The sequence below is a fragment of the Liolophura sinensis genome, chromosome 2 (assembly GCF_032854445.1).
Source record: "Liolophura sinensis isolate JHLJ2023 chromosome 2, CUHK_Ljap_v2, whole genome shotgun sequence".
NCBI lineage: Eukaryota > Metazoa > Mollusca > Polyplacophora > Chitonida > Chitonidae > Liolophura > Liolophura sinensis.
The window spans coordinates 17,496,737-17,521,940 of record NC_088296.1 but is presented as its reverse complement, the minus strand read 5'-3'; the positions used below and the strand labels follow the sequence as shown (position 1 = coordinate 17,521,940).

General features: G+C 39.6%; 2 protein-coding genes across 3 annotated transcripts; one reads left to right on the top strand and one right to left on the bottom strand.

Annotated features, from left to right (window-relative positions):
- Positions 1-1,045: 1,045 nt before the first annotated feature.
- Positions 1,046-9,995, bottom strand: LOC135462540 (uncharacterized). Its single transcript, XM_064739765.1, has 2 exons — positions 9,882-9,995; positions 1,046-1,738 (listed from the first exon to the last, which is right to left on the bottom strand). Exons 1-2 carry the CDS (start codon positions 9,993-9,995, stop codon positions 1,046-1,048), a joined length of 807 nt encoding a protein of 268 aa, XP_064595835.1.
- LOC135462859 (ras-related protein Rab-27A-like) lies at positions 4,378-24,971 on the top strand. Of its 2 annotated transcripts, none has more exons than XM_064740145.1 (6): positions 4,378-4,471; positions 18,258-18,338; positions 19,423-19,529; positions 20,349-20,434; positions 21,584-21,811; positions 23,519-24,971. In XM_064740145.1, exons 2-6 carry the CDS (start codon positions 18,266-18,268, stop codon positions 23,709-23,711), a joined length of 687 nt encoding a protein of 228 aa, XP_064596215.1. In that variant the 5' UTR covers positions 4,378-4,471; positions 18,258-18,265; the 3' UTR covers positions 23,712-24,971. The 2 variants fall into 2 exon arrangements, with proteins under 2 accessions (XP_064596215.1, XP_064596217.1); XM_064740147.1 differs by lacking the exon at positions 4,378-4,471 and adding an exon at positions 11,862-11,873.
- The last annotated feature ends 233 nt before the right edge of the window (positions 24,972-25,204 follow it).

Genomic DNA, 25,204 nt, shown 5'->3' with positions numbered 1-25,204 from the left:
TATAATATACACCTGTACAGGCGTATATACCAAGAAGATTTTCTGTTGTGTTGTTTTTGATTAATAGATTAACATCGGATTAAAAGTAATGTATTATTTGTTTGGGGTTTGATGACACGAAGAATATTCCAATGGATGACATGAAAGGGCTGATTGAAAATAGAATATTTATGAGCGGGTGATTGATTTGCAGCCTTGCAAATTGTGATTAGCAAACGGATAACAATCATTGGTGATTGATTTGACTGACCTAGCTCGTTCCTCAGTTTCAGTTTTGCAGATTTTTTGTCAAAATGGTCCATCTTAGTGAATCCAAGCTTGGTAGACCTATATAATTGGCTTCACTATAACGCTCGAAAATTATGAGACCGTTTTGCTGAATTAAACTTGTATAGAGTTTTCCAGACTTTCTTTCAAAACGGCTTCACTGTGACGAGTCACGCCTCGACCGTCTTGTCCATTTTCAACGAAAGTATATGACCGTTTAGTTCTGTGATGAACTTAAGTTTGAATTAAAAATTGGAACAGGTCTTTATTGATGTTACGGAACAAATTTCGCCCATTTTCAACGAAATTATACCACCGTTTTGTTCAATGATGGACTCTATTCTGAATTAAAAATTAGAACAGGACGTCTCGGGTAAATGTTACAAAAAGAAATTTCGCCTGTTTTCAACAAAGTGATGTCCCTTTTGTTCAGTGATGGTTTCCATTCTGAACCGTAAATTGGAACGTGGCTTCAGCAATAAATTTTACAGACCAAGATTCGTCTATTTTCAAACATATTGGTGGTCCCTTTGTGTTGTATTGTCTGTGGTGGCTGATTAATTAACATAATTAACACAAGATCATGTTTGTGCTTTATTATTTTGAAACACAAAATGTCTACTTGACATTTATGATTGTATTGAGGTAATACATTTCTGTATTGAATGAAACAAGACAAGTTGTGTTAGATTTTAACACAAGTGCTTTCTTGTGTACGGTCTACCTTGAAGCCATAAGGTTATATATGGTTCTTCTCGGAGAGAGTAACTCTGACGGATCAAACCGACGTGGGTAGGGGCACGTCACAGTACTGGGGCACTTCACAGTACTGGGGACACTTCACAGTACTGGGGCACTTCACAGTACTGGGGCACTTCACAGTGCTGGGGCACTTCATAGTACTGGGGCACATCACAGTGCTGGGGCACTTCATAGTACTGGGGCACTTCACAGTACTGGGGCACTTCATAGTACTGGGGCACTTCACAGTGCTGGGGCACTTCACAGTACTGGGGCACTTCATAGTACTGGGGCACTTCATAGTACTGGGGCACTTCACAGTACTGGGGCACGTCACAGTACTGGGGCACTTCATAGTACTGGGGAACTTCATAGTACTGGGGCACTTCACAGTGCTGGGGCACTTCATAGTATTGGGGCACTTCACACTACTGGGGCACTTCATAGTACTGGGGCACTTCATAGTACTGGGGCACTTCACAGTACTGGGGCACTTCACAGTACTGGGGCACTTCATAGTACTGGGGCACTTCACAGTGCTGGGGCACTTCACAGTACTGGGGCACTTCATAGTACTGGGGCACTTCATAGTACTGGGGCACTTCACAGTGCTGGGGCACTTCATAGTACTGGGGCACTTCACACTACTGGGGCACTTCACAGTGCTGGGGCACTTCACAGTACTGGGGCACTTCACAGTACTGGGGCACTTGTTTGATACAGCTCGTGACTGAAAGCCATACTTCAAGATTTTTTTTCCACTTATGCCTTCGCCATACGTTTCGTTTCGTGGCGTAAAGGTGATATAGCGATCCTATAACATTCTACCTGTCCCTTTTCCCACAGAACCACAGTGAGAATTGTTTGATTGCTGTTTAACGCCCCCCCCCCCCCCCCCCCAAAAAAAAAACTCGTTGGTTTCTTCACAAAAGTAGTTATATCTTGGAGAGTGCCATCAGGAAATCCATTAAATGGATTATGACTGTTAATAATTTTACCTTGAATCGACTGTTCTCCTTGCCGAGCTACATCTAGTTTCTATACATGGTGCTGTCTCACTGGAACACCAGGTTTGGTTGTTTTTTGACTGGCTTTAAACATGTTCGTCTATTTTTATTTTATTTTTGGTGTTCTCATTCAATCGGAAACTTTTCACTGGTCCATGTTTTGATATGGCTGAAACATTGCCGATTTGGCGGGAAGCCATAATCATTCATTCATTCATTCATGCATTCACTGTAACATCATGCCAAAGACACCATGTAGATATGATGTCCCAACTGGACATAAACTCCATTGGCGACTTGGGGATACGTAGCTAACTTACTGGTATATGGCTTTGGGATGGGCATGTGAACGCTTCACTTCCTTGAGGTACCTAAATCTCAAGCTTCAAGGCGACATATCCAAATTTTACAATTTACATATACCGTGCAGACTGTCCTGTTGTCCAGCATGCTATAAGTGATCAGTCATTATCAAGTATGTGATTCTCCGAATATTATATACGTTCTTCTTGATTTCCGTAAACCTCCCACGTTATCTTTCACCTCGTCGGCTTGACAAATGAATAGAGGTAATCTGTAAATTCGGACATCCAGAAGTTTAAATGAGAAACTTCAAGCTAGAGTATTGGGCTAAACTACAATAGATAAATAAGTGAATAAAAAAAATAAAATGTTAAGTATAACAGAGCTATAAAACACCAACAAGAGGGAAAAGATATATATATATATATATATATATATATATATATATATATATATATATATATATATATATATATATATATATATATATATTCAAACACTTTTTTGGCCCTATCTGGGACCAAGAAATGTGTCCTAATATATACTACTAGCTGCCTACATCCAATTACAGCTGAATAACCTTACTGCCTTCACCAACTGAAATAGAAATTGGCCTTTTGTAATACGGCTTGAGATGGTGACCAAAATGACAAGGCGCTTAACGACGTGCGGTTCCCCTGGTTTCCGGTCCAGTCTGGACATCTGTATTCCACAGAGAGACAGCTTTAGTGCGTGTCTAATTGATTCCACTTGACTTTCCACCTTTTGACGAGTTCAGTATACTGGAATTTGGATGAAATCGATCTCATCAAGTCCACGGTTGCTATAGTGCTTATACTGCATGGTTAGAAGCCGTGACTTTGCCGTTTGAGGTACTGGTTACAGTAATCGTGAATAGGACTCCAGTGTCCGAAAAAAAAAAAAAACTGTCCCTGCACAGATTAACAGACATCTTGCTATACAGGGGGTTAAAGTATACATGAGTAGGTATATGTATGGTGCTACGGTTTTGTGGAAAAATAGCTACGCATATTTTATATTTTTTAAGAACACTCTATATTCTATGCATATTTTATTTTTTAAAAAAACACTCTATATTCTATACATATTTTATATTTCTTAAGAACACTCTATACTCTCTGCATATTTTATATGTTTTAAGAGCACTCAATATTCTATGCATATTTTCCGTCACATAAATATCGGTCACATAATAAATCCGAAATATTTGGAAATGACGTCATCGACGAGTTTGCTGGGAACGCAGGGCCAGCTTAGCGTCCCCATTTCGGGCTCTCCTATCAACAAAGTTATTTTGACAGCTATCACCGTTGACAGCACCACAGCAGGCAGGTTACTTTGCCGTACTTTTATATGTTAAGCCACATCATATAGTCCTTATTAAGACATATAAGAAAGCGTTTCATGTATGTTTTATAATGACTCACATTAGTACATGTCTTATTAAGATTATTAAGAGCCTCTCAGTAATGTGGTCGCCGTGAGTTCAAGTCCACCTCATGAATGCTGGAGTGAGTGAGTGAGTGCTTGGGGTTTAACGTCGTACCATGCATGCTGGCTTCCTATCCGGCCGTACGTGGAAAGGTCTGACAGCAACCTGTGGATGGCCGTGGTCTCCTCTAGGCTTTGCACGGCTGCCTCCCAACATAATGCTGGCCCCCGTCGTATAAGTCAAATATTCTTGAGTACAGCGTAAAACACCAGTGCAATAAATAGGCTAAATAAATAAATGCAGGCCTCTTCCCAAAAATACACAATGTACACACTTGCATTACAAGGTCTATAACCCGCGAGTCAGGCTATGTTAATATCTTTATTCTTGTTAATTATTATTCTTAGTGGGTTTCATTATTAGATTGTTATCCTAGGCATATTAGTTGTAGGTTTACTCCAGTCAGCCGGCCGTCGTAATGTACCTTATCATTTCCCTCATACGAATGAATTTCGCGCCATTTTCTGTCAGATTCATTTCCGCGTCACGTGACCGGATTTGCAGCCAATGGGGAGACCACTTGTTGCATTAATGTATCAACAATGGCCGATCATTGAGCAGGTTGCAGGGGAACCAGTTACATGTTATAGAAAACTTGACAGTAGTTTTGTATTTGGCCGGAGATTTTAGTCAAATTTAGGTAAGTGAGTCTTTCTTGTTGCAGAGAGCCTGTTGTCACCGATTATTTCCTCGTCTATTTTGTGTGTTTTTGGATGAACATGTTGTGATTTTGTCGGCCTTCGATTCGGTAATATGTTGTTGACGAACTAACACTAACAGGTTGCTGTTGCAGGTAAACAAGGTAAACAACAACAACACCGTTGGGAGAACGTTACTATTATGCAAGCAGTGTGTGACATATATGTTAGGAGTTTTTGATGGGTGTTAGAAGTACATGGATTGGCACTGCCAGATGTAGATTCGTAAAATAAAGCCATAACAGGGCCGATCGAGTCTCGTTAGCTGGTTACCATAGGTTGAGCTTGGATTTTTCATCAACACCGCCCCCCCCCCCCCCCCCCCCCCCAACTCCCACTCTCTCTCTCTCTCCTCGCATACACACAATCCCACCCACAGAGTATGGTTGAAAAAGGTAAGAGCAAAAGCTCTACTGAAATATATATATAGTCCTACTCTTCTAGTACAGTATTATCTGTAGGCCTACATGGACAAAAATTAGTACCGGACAAAATAGATTATACACTAGCAGGCTAAATTGATTTGAAATAAATATTTATTTTGCATGCTGTCAACCAAGAAAATGCTTTATCATTATGCTCTTGACGGCTTATTACGATTTGCTGACTGGTTGATATCCAGCAAAATTACGTGGTGAAGGGTGAGTGAAATAAAACTTCGAGGAGGGGGGGGGAGAGGGGGGGGGCAGCAGTGACCCAGGAGCCTCTCACTAATGCAATCACTGTGAGTTCAAGTCTTCCTTTCCGGCCGGCCGTGGGAAGGTCTTCCAGTGAACCTGCGCATGGTTGTGGCTTTCACTCAGGGTCGGTCTGGTTTCCTTCTACCATAATGCTGGCCCCAATCGTATATATAGTGAAATTTTATTGAATTCGGGATAAAACAACAATCAAATCAATAAATAAATAAAACAATGCAATTATTCAGTGAGTGGTTAATTGTACCATAAAAAAACTTTAGATCCTCGGAAAAGTCTTTTGTCTGCTGACTAATGAAATAAAATTTCTGCTCATTTATCAGCACACCTCACTAAAGGTTTGTAAGCGCCAAAGAGTGCGAGCACAATCATGCACCTTAAAAAGGGACAGACGTGAGTTTGATTAGGAATTCCAGGTTATAAGTCCAGTGTGACCTGCAGGACAACGTACATCTTATGTACCTGATGTCATTGCTCTTCGTCCAATCAATGCTGCCTTGGCCCAGCAGATTGGTTGCAAATCTGTTGGTTTTACTAGATTTGCATGTCATTCATTTTGTTGCTTTTCTGAGGGCCCCTGTTCCGTATGTGGAATGCCTGCAGCATCCTGCGGATGGTCATGGGTTTGTGGGTTTGTGGGATTCCCGCGGGCTCTGTCTGGTTTCCTTCCGCCATAATGCTGGCCGCTGTCATATAAGTGACATGTTCTGAGTATGGCATAAAACACCAATCAAATAAATAAATAAATGAGGAGCCCTTTTGGAAATGTCATGTTTAAACAGGTTCAGTCTTTGTTATATAGTTTTTAATTGACTGGTGTTTTACGCTGTTCTCAAGAACGTCACTTATATAACGGCGACCAGCATTATGGCGGGAGTTAAATCGGGCAGAGCCCAGGGGTAAAACCCATGACCATCTGCAGGTTGCTGCCTGACCTTCTCATGTACGGCCGGAGAGGCTCCTAGGTCATTGCACAGGGCACACTAACCACCTCCGGTACCCTGTAGGCCTGCATAAATCTGGACACAAAGCCTTAAGCCAGGCTTTGATCATAAAACCCATAAAACCATTCTTGTCCTAGGGAAAAGACCACTGGGACTTTGTTACCAGCTAAAGTTAGTATAAGTCTCCCTCTGCTAGTAAACTTTTTAACAGAGCTGCTAATAAATTGTGGACCCAATTGATTGATCCATATACCATATAAACTTCATGCATGTTATACCAGTACTCGCTTAGTTGATTACCAGCATGTTGATTACCAGCATGTTGATTACCAGCATGTTGATTACCAGCATGTTGATTAATATTGATACCTGAGATGAAATACAGGATTTTCAATTAGAATTGGAGAAGGTGGTCAGAGTTCAAAAGTAGGCGGCTGAATGGAAAGTAATTATGTCACAATTACTATTGATTTAAATAGTAAGAGTATTCAAAGTAGGTGGCTACAGGGATGGCGGTAAACAGCTGTCTGCAGCCTGGAAATATTGAGCCGTATACCTGCACAACAATCACATCAATGAAGAGTATTACGGACAAAGACGTTGTGCAGCAGGCCAAAGCGACGTTATGGCACACATGATGAGAAGAAGGGGGGGGGGGGGGAGGGGGAGCTTACACAGTTGAGCAGTGAGAAAATAAATGAACTGCTAGAAAGTTATTTTTGATTAATTTTGCAAATGTGTGCAATATAATTATCTCAAAAAGATGTTGCTGGGAAGTTTTTTTTCCATGTGTTGTTGTTGTTGGCTGCTCAATCACTAGAACTGTTTTCATTTTTTTCCACGTGTTGTTGTTGTTGGCTGCTCAATCACTAGAACTGTTTTCAAAAATGAAGGAAAGAAAAGTTATTGACTGATACATGTAGTAGCATTACCAGTTAGCTTTGCTATGTGAATGCTCGTGCGTCCCTAACTGCGTGGATGTGCAGATGAGTGTTGTCAATGGTTGCTATCAGCTGGCAAGTGCCTTTGTGACTCCACTCATACATGTATGTGGGTATACGGAAAAAAATAAATATCTAACGCTTAAGGTTGTCTTTCTCGCCTGTCATGCCTGTTAGGCAAATACGATAGCTTATCCAAGGCAGACCCGACCAATCACATACATGTATCTGGGTAGACGGAAAAAAATGTCCAACGCTTAAGGTTGTCTTCTTCGCCTGTCATACTTACTTGTTTAGCAAATACGATAGCTATCCAGGTGGACCAACCAATCTTAGGCCTAGAATTATATCTGAATTGTGATAATATTTGATGTAAGGTGAGATAGTGAGGCAGTTAGACAGAGGTTTGACCCATTGCTGAATTGGAGTGTGTCAGAGTCACCACAAATGACCTGTCTACCTTTGCTGTCAATCATCGACTGAAAAGTGGAACATTACACAGGCAGTTGTTTACACGTATTCATTGTAGACTAAGATGAATGTTTGGGGAAAAAGTACAGAAAAGCGTAATTAGTCTGCAGATAAACTGTGTGTCCTCCTTATATCAGGAGTTGAGAAGGTTCAAAGCTGTATCTAACTGACCAAAGTAAACATTCAGTTATTTTCGATTTGGCGGTAGCATCTATAATGGATTCCAGAGTTAAGACTTTAAATGATCATGTACATGTATTACAAAACACATATATATACATGTCATATGTTTTAAAATTGTAAAAGTGAAAAAAAAATGTCAAAAACTATTATTTTTGGACCGAATCCCTACCTTTGCCATCTCACCTCCTTTCATTTGTGAATGGCCACAAATTTCATGCATGATTAACGTGCCCATGTTTCCTGATTCAGAGAATTCTATTGATTTTAGAAAGGTCCTTTGAGGTTTGCTTGGATTATGGGATGATATCCTGCTGGAAAATAAATTGTAGGTTGTTAGCACCCAAAAAAAATATTTTTTGTGACATTTATTTTCTTCTAAAATTAAATGCACTTTTGTGGGTGAAAATAGACTTAGGCTGATTCAGAGTGTTCTGTTGATCTTAGGTAGTTTGAGGTTTTGTTTAGAAGGTACGATGTTGAATGATGTCCTGTTGAAAAATGCTAGCTTCTGCCCTGAATGTCGTATTGTGTGAGTCTTCCAGCAACCTGCGGTTGGTCATAGGTTTTTCCTGAGCTCTGCCCGGTTTTCTCCCACCATAATGCAGGCCATCGTCGTGCTCAAAATATTCTTCAGTACGCCGTAAAAAACACCAATCAAATCCAAAAAAAAAATTTTGCCTTTATAAATGTAGTTTTATGAGGAGAATTTTTTGGGGCATATACAGTATTGTACCAATATATTTTGTACACACATGTGGTTAAATTACATGTAGGAACAGCTTCATGTACATACACTGTATGTGGAGGATACCCTACATCAGGGGCTTAGCCAGAAATGTCAAAGACAGTGTCTTGTCCAAACATCCTTTTTTGGGCAGCTTGGTAGAGCAGGATATCCAGATTTCATATTTTCCTACCTCTCCAGTGTTAAAAGTGCTGAAAATAAGGTGTCCAAATGGCACTGTTTTTCTATTCCACGACCACTTGGGCAAGAGCTTCCTCTTCAGCTGTGAGTGGGAATATCTGCCGTCAACCTTGGGATGGTGTGGGTTTCCCCGGAGCTCTGCCCGGTTTCCTCCCACCATAATGCTGGCCGCCATTGTATAGTGAAATATTACGGCGTAAGACACCAATCAAATAAATAAATGAAACTTGAACAGGCGGACAGGGGGCTGGCTAACCTTTTGCCCAGTATACATGTACACGTTTAGTACGTGCAGGCTAACAATGACATAACAGCACATATGCAGGGAGATCACCAGCATGTGTATGATTCATGATATTTTTAACCATCTTTGTAATTAAGACTGCACTACAATTGGGTGAAATTCGTTATCAGATGAATTTTTATTTATTTGATTTGTGTTTTACACAGAACTCAAGTCAAGGTGAAATTTTTAATGTATAAGATTTATCAAAGTAATAAATAAAGACCCCTGGGCTCTGCCCGGTTTCCACCCACCATAATGATGGCCGCCATCGTATAAGTGAAATATTCTTGAGTACGACGTAAAACACCTATCAAATAAATAAATAAATAAATAAATAAATAGAGAAGTCACACAGAATTGTGATACGTTTGAAGAAAATGCCTGTAATTATACATGTATTTGATTCCCTTTTAATAGAATTTCTCTCTTTTCATAGAGTTATCGTAGAAATGCATTATGGTGGTTTTTATATTAGGATACGGGCATGTACATGGATAAATGTACCGAAAGTTGTTACCAGCAGCGAAAGGACAGAGTTAATGACAGTGGTAATTTGATGGTAATCACTATTATAGCTCCCCTAGTTTGTGTGCATGTAATCTCCCTTAGCTATCCCTCCACTGTCATTCCTGTACAGTCATGTACATGTGTATGTGTGCATGCAAACGCCGCTTTTCCGGGCTTCCACAGGAGGCTAAGCTAAGTGCTACGCACTGTGCACAGTGATAGGTTCTCTTACATGTACCCTGCTCCAGCCAGAGTTCATTTAAATGTTGGCTTAAGGAGAGCTGAAAATTTTGTTCTTGGATTTTGTCAATTTGCTGGCAGAAATGAACGTGTACATGTATAGATGTACTGCAGGAAACAGTTCCTGAGGTCTACTCGCCATGAAAATACAAGTTGTTACCAGCTGCCTTTTGGCAGGGTTTACTCCGTATCGTTCCTGTTGCTGATGGCAGTTTGCTGTCCCTGGAGATGGCATTGAGCTCGGCTCCTCTCCATTCAGAGTCTGAGAAGTCATTATCATTGTGTGGTGAAAAGTGTCCAAGTGCCAAGGGTGTGACAAATTTATCTTGAAAACTGGCGGCGTATCGAAAACATGGAAAGACCCGGCCAGTGGGGGTGTTCAGGTGTAAGTCAGAGTTTAGTTACCGCTAAGACATCTGGCATGCAACATCTGTCTCTTCATTGCAGCTGAAACCCTTGGGCTAACGTTGTACATGTATGTATTTGTACTCTTCTTTCTTTTCACCATATGTGCACTGCAAAATGCACGAAATTGAGATGCCCAACTTTTGCATTTAATCTAGAAATCTGCCTGTTTGTGTATGAGTGTACTTGTGCATGGGAATTGACTTAGGACTCGTTAGTTTAGGTGTCAGTCTTTAGTATGGCATTCCAGTCAGACAGAACTTGAAACAAGAAAAAACTTTTGTTTCCATTTGTACTGGTTTAATCAATAGTAGGAAATTTCCTTGAACTGGTGAGACTCCTGAAATGCTGTCTCGGCTTATTAACAATGTACATGTACCTGACAAAAACAAAAGCAGGGTAAGTATTTAAATGGCAGAGTGCAGCACCCTTTTAAGAAAAGCCTGGCTAGGTGTCATGTCTAGTGTCATCAGTAGAGTATTTCAGTGAGTCAGTTGTATATACTGTAGATTGTGCATAAAATAATGGTGTGATCAGTTGTGGACAGTTGTGCTTCAATTTGCAACAGTTCATAATGTTTGTACCATTAGACTCTGATATTTCACACATGTCACTTGTAATGGATATTATTATAGCCTTTTCTGTTGTGAAAAGTTTGTTATTATTATTATAGGTGAAATCAACCCACCCCATTCACCTTGGCAGTCGACAATTGCCGAGGTCAGTGCCGAAGTATGATAGCGTAGCCACAGCAAGAGAAATTACCAACATTGTGTCATTTCTGGAATTGAGATAGACAATGTTAATCCTAGGTCATTCCAACTAAAAAATTTTGATCACAAAATCTTTGAGTCTTGTGTGTTGTTGAATAAAATTTAATTTAAGTATAAAATGTGGTTTTAGGCATCTAAATTTGTTGATATTGATTTGATTGATTTTTTTTACAAAAACTCAAGAATATTTCACTTGTATATACAGCGGCGGCCAGCATAATGGTGATTCCGACTCTGGAAAACCCTCTACCATCTGCAGGTAACTGTCTACCAGCCGACCTTCCCACGTGCAACCGTGAAAGGCTTGAGGGTCATTGTGTTGCGCTTGCATGTTAACCACTCAGCCACGGTGCCTTCAGCACCTTTAATTGTATACCTTATCCTAATTCCTCAACCTTTTCTCACATGAAAGAGCAACTTTCAGTGCAATTTATGGATACTTTTGATTTGATTTTGTAGACAAATACTACATTGATTGGATTGGCCGGTTTCAGAGCTTCACAAAAAGTATAATTTTATCAATCGGCGCAGAATAATGCCTTCAGTATGTGGTTGAATAATCACCTTGCAAACATGCGAAAAGGCTGAAAAATCACAATACTATAGTACACATTCATATGTTCATGACAAGTGTTCATGACACATTCATATGTTCATGACAAGTGTTCGTGACACATTCATATGTTCATGACATATTTTCATGACACGTTCATATGTTAATGACACATTCATATGTTCATGACAAGTGTTCATGACACATTCATATGTTCATGACATAGTTTCATGACGCGTTCATATGTTAATGACATATTCATATGTTCATGACACATTTATAGATTCATGACAAGTGTTCGTGACACATTCATATGTTCATGACACATATTTTCATGACGTGTTCATATGTTAATGACACATTTATAGATTCATGAAGCATTTGTTTTTGCTCAGATTGATGGGAGCAGAAGAGGAGTTTGGTGAGATGTATTGAAATATTTTGGGAAAAAAAGAACAAATGTTGTACATTTTAATACATGTGGCTTCATGGTGGAGGAACCTTAGCTGTTCGTGGGTAAGGGAGAGTCATCATCCCTCCCCCCCCCCCCCCCCAATCACCCCCCGTGGGCTTTTGAAACATGAATTTATGTAATATCTGGGTAAAGACTGCTGATATTTTTGTCGTCATGTAGTTTTAACCATATGTATATTAGGTTATATGACATCACAGTGAATTAAGTGTACATTGTCTCTTTTGTAATTAATTCACCTTAAACATTCAGTGTCAGAATATATATGCTTCCTTGTACATTTTACTGAGAATCCTGTTTTTGGTGTTATTTTCACATTTTACATGCCATATTAACTTTCATAGATCTTAGTAGTGAATATTTTACATGCAGATTCCATTAAAAGGTGGTTTAATAAGCAATAAATGTTACTTATCAAAATAGATTTACATGGTGTACAGCCATATGGGATTTTTATAGTCTGGGAAGGACGGGTTATATCGCGTGGTTGTCTCCATCTCTGGTGTCAAGATGTTTGATCATTCAATCGTTTTCAAGAGATCAAAATAATAATGACCTCAAATTCAATGTAGCTCATCCCAAAGATGAGGTTTTATCCTGCAAATATTTATAATTTCAGACACATAAATGATTGCTGGATCTTATCCACGTCCATTTTGTTTTCACAATGACAAAGTGAAGTTTTTGTTGAAGTCATCACTTTGTGGTACTTGCAATATCAAACATTTTGACGCCAGTGTGTTATTTACAGGTACATGTAGATGACATACATTGTTGAGATGGAATTGGTATGGATGGTAGAAAGTAGGAATACCTGTACATGTAATTCTAGACATGACTCCCCGTACAGATGTGTGACACCTCAGCCAGACATGACTCCCCGTACAGATGTGTGACACCTCAGCCAGACATGACTCCCCGTACAGATGTGTGACACTTTAGCCAGACATGACTCCCCGTACAGATGTGTGACACCTCAGCCAGACATGACTCCCCGTACAGATGTGTGACACTTTATCCAGACATGACTCCCCGTACAGATGTGTGACACCTCATCCAGACATGACTCCCCGTACAGATGTGTGACACCTCATCCAGACATGACTCCCCGTACAGATGTGTGACACCTCATCCAGACATGACTCCCCGTACAGATGTGTGACACCTCATCCAGACATGACTCCCCATACAGATGTGTGACACCTCATCCAGACATGACTCCCCATACAGATGTGTGACACCTCAGCCAGACATGAATCCCCGTACAGATGTGTGACACCTCATCCAGACATGACTCCCCATACAGATGTGTGACACCTCAGCCAGACATGACTCCCCATACAGATGTGTGACACCTCATCCAGACATGACTCCCCATACATATGTGTGACACCTCAAGCAGACATGACACCCATACAGATGTGTGACACCTCACCCAGACGCAGCACCCCATTCAGATGTGTGATACCTCAGCCAGACATGACTCCCCATACAGAGGTGTGACACCTCAGTCAGACATGACTCCCCACACAGAGGTGTGACACCCCACCAAGCGCAGCACTCCATTCAGATGTGTTACACCTCAGCCAGACATGACTCCCCATACAGATGTGTGACACCTCACCCAGACATGACCCCCCCCCCCCATTCAGATGTGTTAACCTTCAGCTAGACATGACTCCTATACAGATGTGTTACACCTCACTCAGACATGACTCCCATACAGGTGTGTGGCACCTCACCCAGACATGACTCCACATACAGAGATGTGACACCTCAGCCAGACATGACTCCCCATACAAACGTGACACCTCACTTAGATGTGACAACAAGACATGACATCATATGCACACATGATCAAAACACTGTGCTCCAGACACAATTCTCATCACCAACCTTGATGCAGCACCCTATTCAGATCTGCGACACCTCTTCCAGACATGACTCCCCATACAGATGTGCGTCACCCAGATGCAAAACCCCATACAGATGTGTGACATCTAACCCAGACATGACTCTCCATACAGATGTGTGACACCTCAGCCAGACATGGGTTCCCATACAGACGTGACACCTTACTCAGATGTGACAAGACATGACATCATACCCACACATGATCAAAACTCTGTGCTCCAGACACAATTCTCATCACCTACCTTGACGTCATAGTCCCCACCCAAACATCACATGTACACCCCTCATATTCCACACCCCACCTTGTTGATTTTTTCTGTTTTTTTTTTGGTTTGGAAGCCTTTGTAATTGATAATTGACAAATATTGCACTTTTTTAAACAATATGTACAAATGTGGGTCACTTGATACTTGCATATTGGTTGTGCACATATAGTTAGATTTTGTGTTTTATTCATTTGAATTATAGGTCTTTATAAAGACATTGATTCGTATGTACATGTACTCCCAGGGCTTATTTTTTAAGATTTTGTCCGTCAGGATTTATTTGTTGGGTATTGGAACACAACATTTGGAAAACGATATCAGATTTGGATACAGGGTCTTGTGGTGTCTGTCAGAAGGACTACTTTCTAAAAAGTGAAACGGGCAAAAATTTGAAAAAAATCAAATTAATTTATTTTTTTTTTTAAAAAAATGAATGGTTGAATCCTGCAATAAACTTAATAAAACAACCTCTCTGCTAGATGTCAGTCATACACATTGTATAATATACACAGAAGTACATGTAGCTTCAAATGGCAGAGAATGCCTTTCTATTTATTTACTTGTTTGATTGGCGTTTTATGCTGTACTCAAGAATATTTCACTTATTCGACGGCGGCCAATATTATGGTGGGAGGAAACCGGGCAGAGCACTGGGGAAAACCACGACGATCCACAGGTTGCTGACAGACCTTCCCACGTATGGTCGGCATTACAAATGCCGTTCTAAACATAGAATTACATGTACATGTACACAAAATGTGTGGCTTCCAGTGCCCTGGCTGTTTTGGTTCATTTCACCTCAGTGCGCTGGGCGCAGTTTTTTTCAAAATCCCACAAAAAAGACTCTACCAAAATTTTCTGAATCTAACATATTCTGTGGACAAGACGTGTATGCTTGGGGATTCTGTGCCATTGTAAGCTATTTCTGTGCATATTATAAAATGTATATCATTGACATCTGTCAGGGATGTACTCCTACAATGAAGTTAATAATATGAACATTTCATTATTTTTTTAGAAAAAAAGTTGTTGTTTTTTTCTTCAGATTTTTGCGCATTTGGTTTTTTTACCCATCACTTGGAATGTACATGTATGGTGTAACACAGTCATCTCTTTGTTCTCCTGTTAGTCTCTTTAGATCCTGACCAGCCTCAGTTTTCATGGACTCATTGTAACACTTAGCGGGAACAGAATTGTAACCCGCATTTGTAGTCCGTGATAAAATTAGACTTTATGGTCCTGGGGTTGACTTGTACAGCACTGAGTATTTACATGTGTATTAGAAATATACCTTTGGGTTGTCCTTATCAGTCACCTGGTTACAGAAAATACATCATGCATATCACATTATAACATGCTATCACTTTTTGTTAGCCTTAGTTTTGAGGCTAGCATTTCCCTGGGTTACAGTTTACATGTTCATACCTTTGCACCATGTGCTTTATGGTTGAGCTGCTGTAGAGAACTGGGTCAGCTAGCTACCTGCAGATGGTCATGGGTTTCCCCCAGCCACTGCTCACTTTCCTCCAACCCGAATGCTGGCCAACGTCCTATAAGTGAAATATTCTCCAGTATGGCATAAAACACCAGTCAGATAAATAAATAAATATTAGTGAAGTATTCTCGAGTACGGTGTAGACACCAATCAAATAAATAAATAAATAAGTAGATAACTGTTAAATAACACACTCTAAATTTCCTTTTTTTTTTTTTGTTTTTTTTCAACAAAAAACTGAAACAGGTGATTATGTACATGTAGCAGGTGAAGTGCGGTACATCTTTACATCAAAGACACTGAACTCTAAAAAAACTGTATATTATGAGTGAATAATTTGTGTGAACTATAAAAGTTCATGTGAGAACTATAAAAGTTCATGTAAGAACTATAAAAGTTCATGTGAGAACTATAAAAGTTCATGTGAGAACTATAAAAGTTCATGTGAGAACTATAAAAGTTCATGTGAGAACTATAAAAGTTCATGTGAAACCTATAAAAGTTCATGTAAGAACTATTTCAGAATTAAAGGAAACTTTTTTTTAAGGTTTATTTCTAACATTGGATTTGATCTTCGTCATTTCCAACCACACTCTCAATAGCTGCTTTTCAGACTACTGTAATTCCTCTACCTTTTCTCATGTTTGCAAGGTGTTAATTCTGTTTAAACTGATAAAATTATCCTTCTTGTTAAGCTCTGAACTTGGCCTGAGATTGTCTTCAGAATATGCTTGAATAAACACTTTGCAAAACTGGGAAAATTTTGAAGAATTACAGTATGTAGATATGTACATGTATGTACAGTACACGTGATGTGATGTGGTGATTAGAGGGGTGTTTACTCTATAAACACTGTACTACATGCCTGTATATGATATGGCAGCAGTTGTGCCTGGCTGCACCCTGGTATTGTCACCAGCGCATACATGTCCCTGTACCTGCCTGTACATGGTTGATTCACCGGAGTGTGCAGGTGTGGTTAATTAAGCATGGTTCACCTGGAGAAGTAAAAACGATGAAGGTACATGATAAACTGTTAATGGTTTTAGATGAGTGAGCAGACAACATATATACAGTATATGTATGTGTATTGAAAAACAATCATTGGTCTCCTTTACATAGAAGCTGAGATTAACAGACGTCTCTTAATCCCAGATTAACAGACGTCTCTTAATCCCAGGTATAATTTAGAGAACATTTCTGTGCCACTCAACTCTGTATTTATTTATTTATTGAGTATGTCGTAAAACAGCAATCAAAATCAGTAAATAAACTTAGACATGTATATAGTTGCACATACAGGTACATATACCCTAAATGACCTAAAAATTTGACCATAAAAGAGCACTTTTGGAGGCCAAATAAATGTCACGAGATATTACTTTTGATGCTATAATTTACACTTTCCCACTAGGACACCTTCCAAACACCTCTGAAAGAACCTTTCTAAAAATCAATAAAGTTCGCAGAATGGGGGGAAAATAGGCAGCTTAGTCATGGATGAAATTTGACATCCTTTAGAGTAACTTTTGGCTGTTACATGTAAATGTATACAAGTACATACATGTAGACTGTACATGTATGCATGTATATGCCTATGTCAGTTCCTTCTATTGTGAAACTCCAGCCGTACGTGGGAAGGTCTGCCAGCAACCTGTGGATGGTTGAGGGTTTCCACCGAGCTCTGCCCGGTTCCCTCCCACCATTATGCTGGCTGCTGTCGTACAAGTGAAATATTCTTGAGTATGGCGTAAAACACCAATCAAATAAATATAAATAAATCTATTTATGAACTTGTTCATATGTGCACAGCTGTTACTGTTCACATTCGCGACATGATCTCTTTAACCTTTTTGACCTCTAACCTTTTTGAAATCTTTAACCTTTTTGACCTCTAAAGCACTTTTTCTTTAGTGGAAGTTGTAAACAGTTATTCTGAAAATGACACTAAAAACAAGTCGTTTGTGTGACTAAAAGATGCGAGCTTCATAATACTCTGCAAATTTTTTTCTCTACACCCCGTAGTTTTCTCTGAATGTTTCAAAATAGTGCTTGCAGAGATGGTTGAAACTGTTTAAGAACAAGATTACATGTACACAGTTGTCTTATACGCTTACATAAGTTTTACTCACTAAAAAAAAACATTTGTTTTGGAAACAAAGTACTCAAACTGTCAAAAGGACACACTTTTTTGCTCAACTACATGTAGATCTCAATCTTTGAAAAGCATACTTGTAAAATATCCTATCAAGTGCCTTAACCGAATACACACCGAATGGAAATTTATAGTACATGTACCAGTGTACATATAGTCCAGGTTACATGTACTCATGGGTAAATTTAAATCAAAATTAAATTATTTTAGCAGTGGCGGAGTCAGAGACCATACATGTGTAAACATTTTAATTTATGAGCACTTCAGAGTGGGGGGGTAGGGGTGGGGGTTGGGGGTCTGTGGATGTTGGTTGTAAGTATGAACGCACCATGAAAATATTGTACATGTACATGTATCAAAAATATTTATGATGTTAACTGGTGTCCAGTATTTACAAGTGTGACCCACTGAGCACTCTCTGACAGGGACTGATTTACACATGTACTGACCGTAAACGTAATTATCTTAATTTACCACGCTGGTGTAATTATCCTGTGTTGTAGATCTGAGGATGGGGGACTCCACCCCCTCCCACGGCACGGGGACCACGGATTATGACTACCTCATCAAGTTCCTAGCCCTCGGTAAGCTAACACCTGTACATTTACGTTGTACGTGTACAGTATACTGCATTTTAACAGTACATGTGCAGGTAAGTCACAGAATACTTGGTAACATAGTCTACTTGGCATTGGTACAGTTACACTGCATCGGAAGAGTTTTAGTTACAATATGCTGGAAAGTTACACTGCACTGAAAGTGTGTAGTTACAGTATGCTGGTAAGTTACACTGCACTGTAAGTATTTAGTCACAGTATGCTGGTAAGTTGGTAAGTTATACTGCACTGAAAGTCTGTATAGTTACAGTATGTTGGTAAATTACACTACACTGTAAATATTTAGTTACAGTATGCTGGTAATTTGCACTGTACTGTAAGTGTTACAATATGCTGGTAAGTCATACTGCACTGTATGTGTTTAGTTACTGGTAAGTGCTACACTGTAAGTGTTTAGTCACAGTCTACTAGTATGTTACACAGCACTGAAAGTGTGTAGTTACTGAATGCTGGTAGGCTACACTACGCTGTAAGTATTTAGTTACAGTATGCTGGTAAGTTTCTTTACTGTGTAAGTGTTTAGTTACAGTATGCTGGTAAGATTCTTTGCTGTGTAAATGTTTAGTTACAGTATGCTGGTAAGTTTCTCTGCTGTGTAAGTGTCTAGTTACAGTATGCTGATAAATTTCACTACACTGTTCACCTGCATGTACATTGCACTAGTAAGTTACTTTATGGTGGTAAGTTACACTAAACTGGTGATTCACAGAAAGTATACAGTGGTACATGTAAGTAATATGTACTGTCAGTCTATAGGACACACAAGGTACAACCTCGGCCCAGAACAGGGAATTTCTTGATCCCCCTGGTCTGACCATTGCTAACAATATGTACATGTAGTTGACAGTGCTCATACATGCTTGAGATTTAATGTCGTACTTAAACAATTTTTCAGTCATATGTCGGTCGAGGAGTCTCTAGGTGTGCCCATGAATTCCAGTGCACCTTGAGTTGTTTGAACAATATTTGGCCAAGAATAGATTTGTTCTTTCATTGAAAGAGGCATTGTAAAATAAATAAATAGATAAAATGCGTTGTATGATTATTTCAGGAGACTCTGGTGTAGGGAAGACCAGTTTCCTTTACCAATACACAGATGGACAGTTTAACTCGAAATTTATATCAACCGTAGGCATTGACTTCAGAGAAAAGCGTGTGGTGAGTATAGATGCACATGTAGTTTATTGCCCGTGGTTGGAAAATGTGTGCAGTATGCAACCAAAAAAAATGTGTGCAGGATGCAACCAAAAAAAATGTGTGCAGGTGCAGGATGCAACCAAAAAAAAATGTGTGAAGTGTGCATGATGCAAACGTAAAAAATTGGGTCAGATGTGAAGAAGTAAAAGCATGGAAAGGTGTGCAGGATGCAAACATAAAAATGTGTCAAGTGAGCAGGATGCAAAAATAAAAATGTGCGAAGTGTGCAGGATGCAAACAAAAAATTGTGTCAAATGTGAAGCGTTAAAAACATGGAAAATGTGTGCAGTGTGGAACATGCGGACATGAAAAATGAGTCGAATGTGGAACATGCAGACATGGAAAATGTGTGAAGCGTAGAACATGCACACTTGGAAAATGAGTCAAGTGTGGAACATGCAAACATAAAAAATGAGTCAAGTGTGTTCCACACTTGACTAATTTTCCACTAATTTTCCACAACTGGTGTCCAGTATTTACAAGTGTGACCCACTGAGCATGCACACATGGAAAATGAGTCAAGTGTGGAACATGCAGATGTGGAAAATGAGTCAAGAGTGGAACATGTAGACATAAAAAAAAATGTGTGAAGTACATGTATGTAACATGCAGACATGGAAACACAAATTATGGAAGATGCAGACAAGGGAAAACAAAATGAAGATTTACTACATGCACACGTATAGTGAATGAGGTTTTATTTCATGACTTCTAATTTTGTAAATGACTTCACACAAACACGTATGACATGATGACAGTGTTGTTGTTGCCGTTATCTAGGTTCATCGTGTTCCGGGGGCTGATGGGTCAGTAGGGCGGAGTCAGAGAATCCACCTTCAGTTGTGGGACACAGCAGGTCAGGAAAGGTGAGGGCCTGGTTGTGAAAGATTGTTAGTGGGGATGGTTGTGGGGTGGTGGTAAATCCTGTTTACATGTTGTGATGTCAATAGGCATTCTAAACCACACTGGTTGACACCCAAGTACTCAGGACTCCACATTGGTGTCATTTTCATTGTAACATAAGTTTTTCTGACACATTACATTGTTTTCCTGCCTACGGTTATGATGTCACAGTACAACTCCACAAAAGACATTGCAACATGAAGTACAGTGAACGTTCAGTAACAATACAGGTTTGATGTAACAATCCTCCTTGACCAGAAGTACACATTAGGTGCCATTATTTGGGAGGAAATGAAATGTGGGATACCCATTTACTAGGACAGACATGAGTTCAATACCGACCATGGAAAAGATACTTAAATGATTCCTCTCGCTTTCAATGTTTGTATAGTTTTATGGTTAGCTCTAAGAGTAGGTGAGCTAGTGCAACGCAATGACCCAGGAGCCTCTCACCAATGCGATTGCTGTGAGTTCTGTGGCTGTATGTGGGAAGGTGTGACAGCAACCTGCGGATGGACGTGGGTTTCCCCTGTGCTCTGCCCGGTTTCCTCCCACCATAATGCTGGACACCGTCATACAAGTGAAATATTCTTGAGGACGGTGTAATACACCAATCAAATAAATAAAGAAATAAAAGTGGCAGTTAGCAGAGTTTGTGTGACAGTTGATTTAGTACAGTATTTTGTTATATATAAGACACTTGCGATCCACCAATGTGGTGTGTACATCTGAAACTGACACATGGGAATGCTTGTCAGTAACCTGTCAAAGGTCAGTGGTTTACCCGAGGCACTTTGATTTCCTCCACCCATTATACGTCAATCAAGTAAATAAATAAGTAAATAAATCAACATAACCATAATGCACTACCTCATCATCAAAATGGGAACTCGGCACGTGGCAGACAGCAGGACGCAGACACCATTTTACTGACCTCAGAATTTATGATGATATCACATGGACACAAAATGATGGTATAAATGTACAAACTGCTACTTTGTAACATTATAAACATTGCGCTTCAATCAATTTTTGACGTTAAAGAGTAGCAGGAAGCCATGCTTCATTTTAGCGCCACCTGACAGAATATAGTCCTATATTGTATATTTCAGATTCCGTAGCTTGACGACGGCTTTTTTCCGCGACGCCATGGGCTTCCTGCTCCTGTTTGACTTGACCAATGAGCAGTCCTTCATGAACATTAGGAACTGGATTGCCCAGCTGCAGACGCACGCGTACTGCGAGAACCCTGACATCATTCTGTGCGGGAACAAGTCTGATCTCGAGGACCAGAGAGCCGTGACTGAACAAAGGGCTAAGGAGCTTGCAGAGAAACATGGGTAAGTGTACATGTATTCTAGCAAGACTGCATTGAAAGTCACACAGGTGGGTTATCTCCCCTTAGTGTGCACAAGGTGTATATATGTCATTGAACTAACTCACACAAGTGGGTTGCCTCCTTGTAGTGCAGACACTGCCTTTAGACCATCGATCATAGAAGCTTAGAATTAGTGTGGCAAAAATGCTGTGGCTCAGTTGTCTGCCCTTAGTGTGCACGGAGTGTGTATCCTTGATCATACAAGTTCACAATTAGTTTTGCAAAACTATGAACTCTTATGGGTGGGTTGCCTCCCTTTAATGTGCTCACAACAGATATACATGTTGACCTTTGATTGTAGAAGTTCACAATTAGTCTGATAAACCTTTATCAGGTGGGTTTCCTCAAATAGGTAAACTCCGGATATACCAAATAAATGTTGCAAAAGATTATTATTGGCGCTGAAACTTAGAACGCTCAAGTAGAATAGCATCCTATATTCCGAGCAAACCCCAAAACATTCCTTTAAAATCAATAGACCTCTCTGAATCAGGAAAAATGGGCATGTTAGTCATGGACTAAATTTATGGTGATTTTGGGTAACTAGTGGTACCTGTACACAGTGCACATTTATGCATTCATACAAACACTTGTGTAGGTGCACTTCAGTTGAGCTGATTGTTTTCCTAGGTTATGATCCAATTAAAACAGGCCTCTCTTCATTGGGAGAAAAAGTTTCTGACCAACTGTTTATTTATTTATTTGTTTGATTGGTGTTTTAAACCGTACTCAAGAATATTTAACTTATACGACGGTGGCCATCATCACAGTGGGAGGAGACTGGGCACAGCCCAGTGGAAACCCACAACCATGCGTAGGTTGCTGGCAGACCTTCCCACTTACGACTGGAGAGGAAGCCAGCATGAGCTGGACTTGAACTCACAGCGACTTCATTGGTGAGAGGCTCCTGGGTCATTACGCTGCACTAGCGTGCTAACCAACTGAGCCACGGAGGCCCCCATCTGACCCATTAATCAGCCAATAGGTAACATTCGCTGCTATATAACGGCTGTCAAAATGGTGTTCATTGGTCCGATTGTTCAGGGGAGACTTTCTGCTTACACCTTAGTACAGCCCATGTGTCACTCCTGAGCTCTCTTTACATCACTGCCACCAATAGACATGCAGTGATGTAAAGTGAATGTAGAGAGCGACATTGATATGCAATATAAGGAGTATGGCTGTTTTGATTGGAGGATTTTCCTGCCCCTTGACACAGTTTGTGGATGCATTCTTCCAAGGACTTATCACCACTTATACTTGCGCTTAACCCATGGCTTGGCTACTTTGTGTGGTTTCGACAAAACTATGATTGTTCTTGGATCTTAATCGTATTGATTTGAAACTTAGTACACAGCTTTAATTTTCACCTATTTCATCTATTAAGAGTTAATTGTGAATTTTGATTAATTTCTTAACAAAATAAAGTACATGTAGATGTTTCCTGTTTCTTTGACCTTTTCGGATATGAAAGAGAAACTTATGGATATTTTTGTAGATAAAATTACATTGGGTGGATTAGCCAGTTTCTGGGCTTCAGCGAACACAGAAAAATGCCTTCAGAATATACTTAAATAAACATATTTTAAACATGCGAAAAGTTTGAAGAATTTCATTATGTGTTTTTTCTCAAAAGCACCTTTTTAAGACCTTTTCGTTCTCACTTCAGTTTTTCGTACTACGAGACAAGTGCAGCCACAGGGCAGAATGTGGCTAAGAGCGTCGAGGCTTTACTAGATCTGGTAATGCATAGAATGGAGCACTTCATCGGCAAGAAAGACATCCCGACCAAAAATGGCCACAGGTTACGTCCCCACCAGAACGTCGACGAAGCGGGAGGAGAGAGCAAATGTGCCTGCTGATCTGTTACAAGTCAAGTGTTAAATGTTTATATTTCAAGTTGTCAGAATATCTTACTCTGCTTTCTGATTGGTCACGCCACAGACACGGTACAGTACATGTATGCTTGACCAGTGAGAAAAGCTGGGAGAGCTCATGGATTGGTCAGTAGGACAGGTCACTTTGATCCGTCAGATTATCTGGAGCACTTGTTAGCTGTAGGGTAGTGTGAAAACCTATTTTGAATGGTCAAAATGCCTTACTGCCTTTTTGCCGTTTTTTTTTTTTTTTAACACATCAGTGGTCACGGTTGATTGGCCTTGGTTCACTAGTGCGAGTCTTGTGTTTTTTTTTGATTGTTCTGGATGCTGTCTTATTGGTAAATTGTCAGACTTTTTTTCCCTGGTCAAAATCACCTACTCTTTTCATTGGGAATTCGAGCTGGAATTGTTTTGTTGCCACATTCCTGCTGTGTCTTGTGACTTCTAAAAAATGTTAGGCAACTTTTGTTGACATTAATTCACCGATCACCCTTTTCCGGAGGCACAAATAACACCTTGTTCCTTTACGAACTCCTCAAATTCACAAACGTTCAGATTCTCAGTTTTCTCAATCATTCGTCTCTAAATTACTTTTGTGGAACTTTTTTCGGATGCCCATGTCATAGTAAATGTGATCCAAAATAGTTGCCTAACATTTTTGACAGGCTACATGAGACAGTTGAACTTTTTTTACCTTCATCAATAGAAGAGTTCGAACTCGAAACTTCCCTATTGGTCAGAGTGATTACTGGTTTATTGTTCACTAATTGATAAGCAAGAAAGTCATCAAATGTCTGATTGGTCAGGATGTCCATGCGATGATTCGCCAAAGATAAGCAGATCAGTCTACAGGTTCCGAATTGTTTTTTTTTTTTTGATGGGGTTTTTGTAAAAGTTGTGTTGAAAAAGAGTGTTGATTTATTGGTTTTCCTGATTGGTCCTTCCACATGTATCTTGAAAGCTGATTGGCTTGCTACACATGCACTTAATTCTGCTCTGTGAAAAACAGTGTTTAAATTGAAGATCTCAAGAGATTTCCGTGACTTCCAATGTCATGCTTCTTTTACATTCTTTTGCCTATAAATATGGCACTGTATTATTCAGACTGCATGTTAAACCAGACAAGGTCGCACTTGTGGATTCACCTGTCAAAAGCTAATCTTGCACTTTTGTCATAGCACCTGTTGTATCACAAGGGAGGTAATTCAGTGAAGACCTGGTAACCATTTTGGCTGGAATACTTGCCACATGTTACAAAAAGAAACAAAACATAAGACTCAAATGTGATTGTACTCTGTGTGTGTGTGTGTGTGTATATATATATATATATATATTATACGCATATATATATATATATAATATATATATATATTATACGCATATATTTAATATATATATATATATATATATATACTATACACATATATATATATATATATATTAATATTTACATCTAACTTTTTTCCTCTGATCTA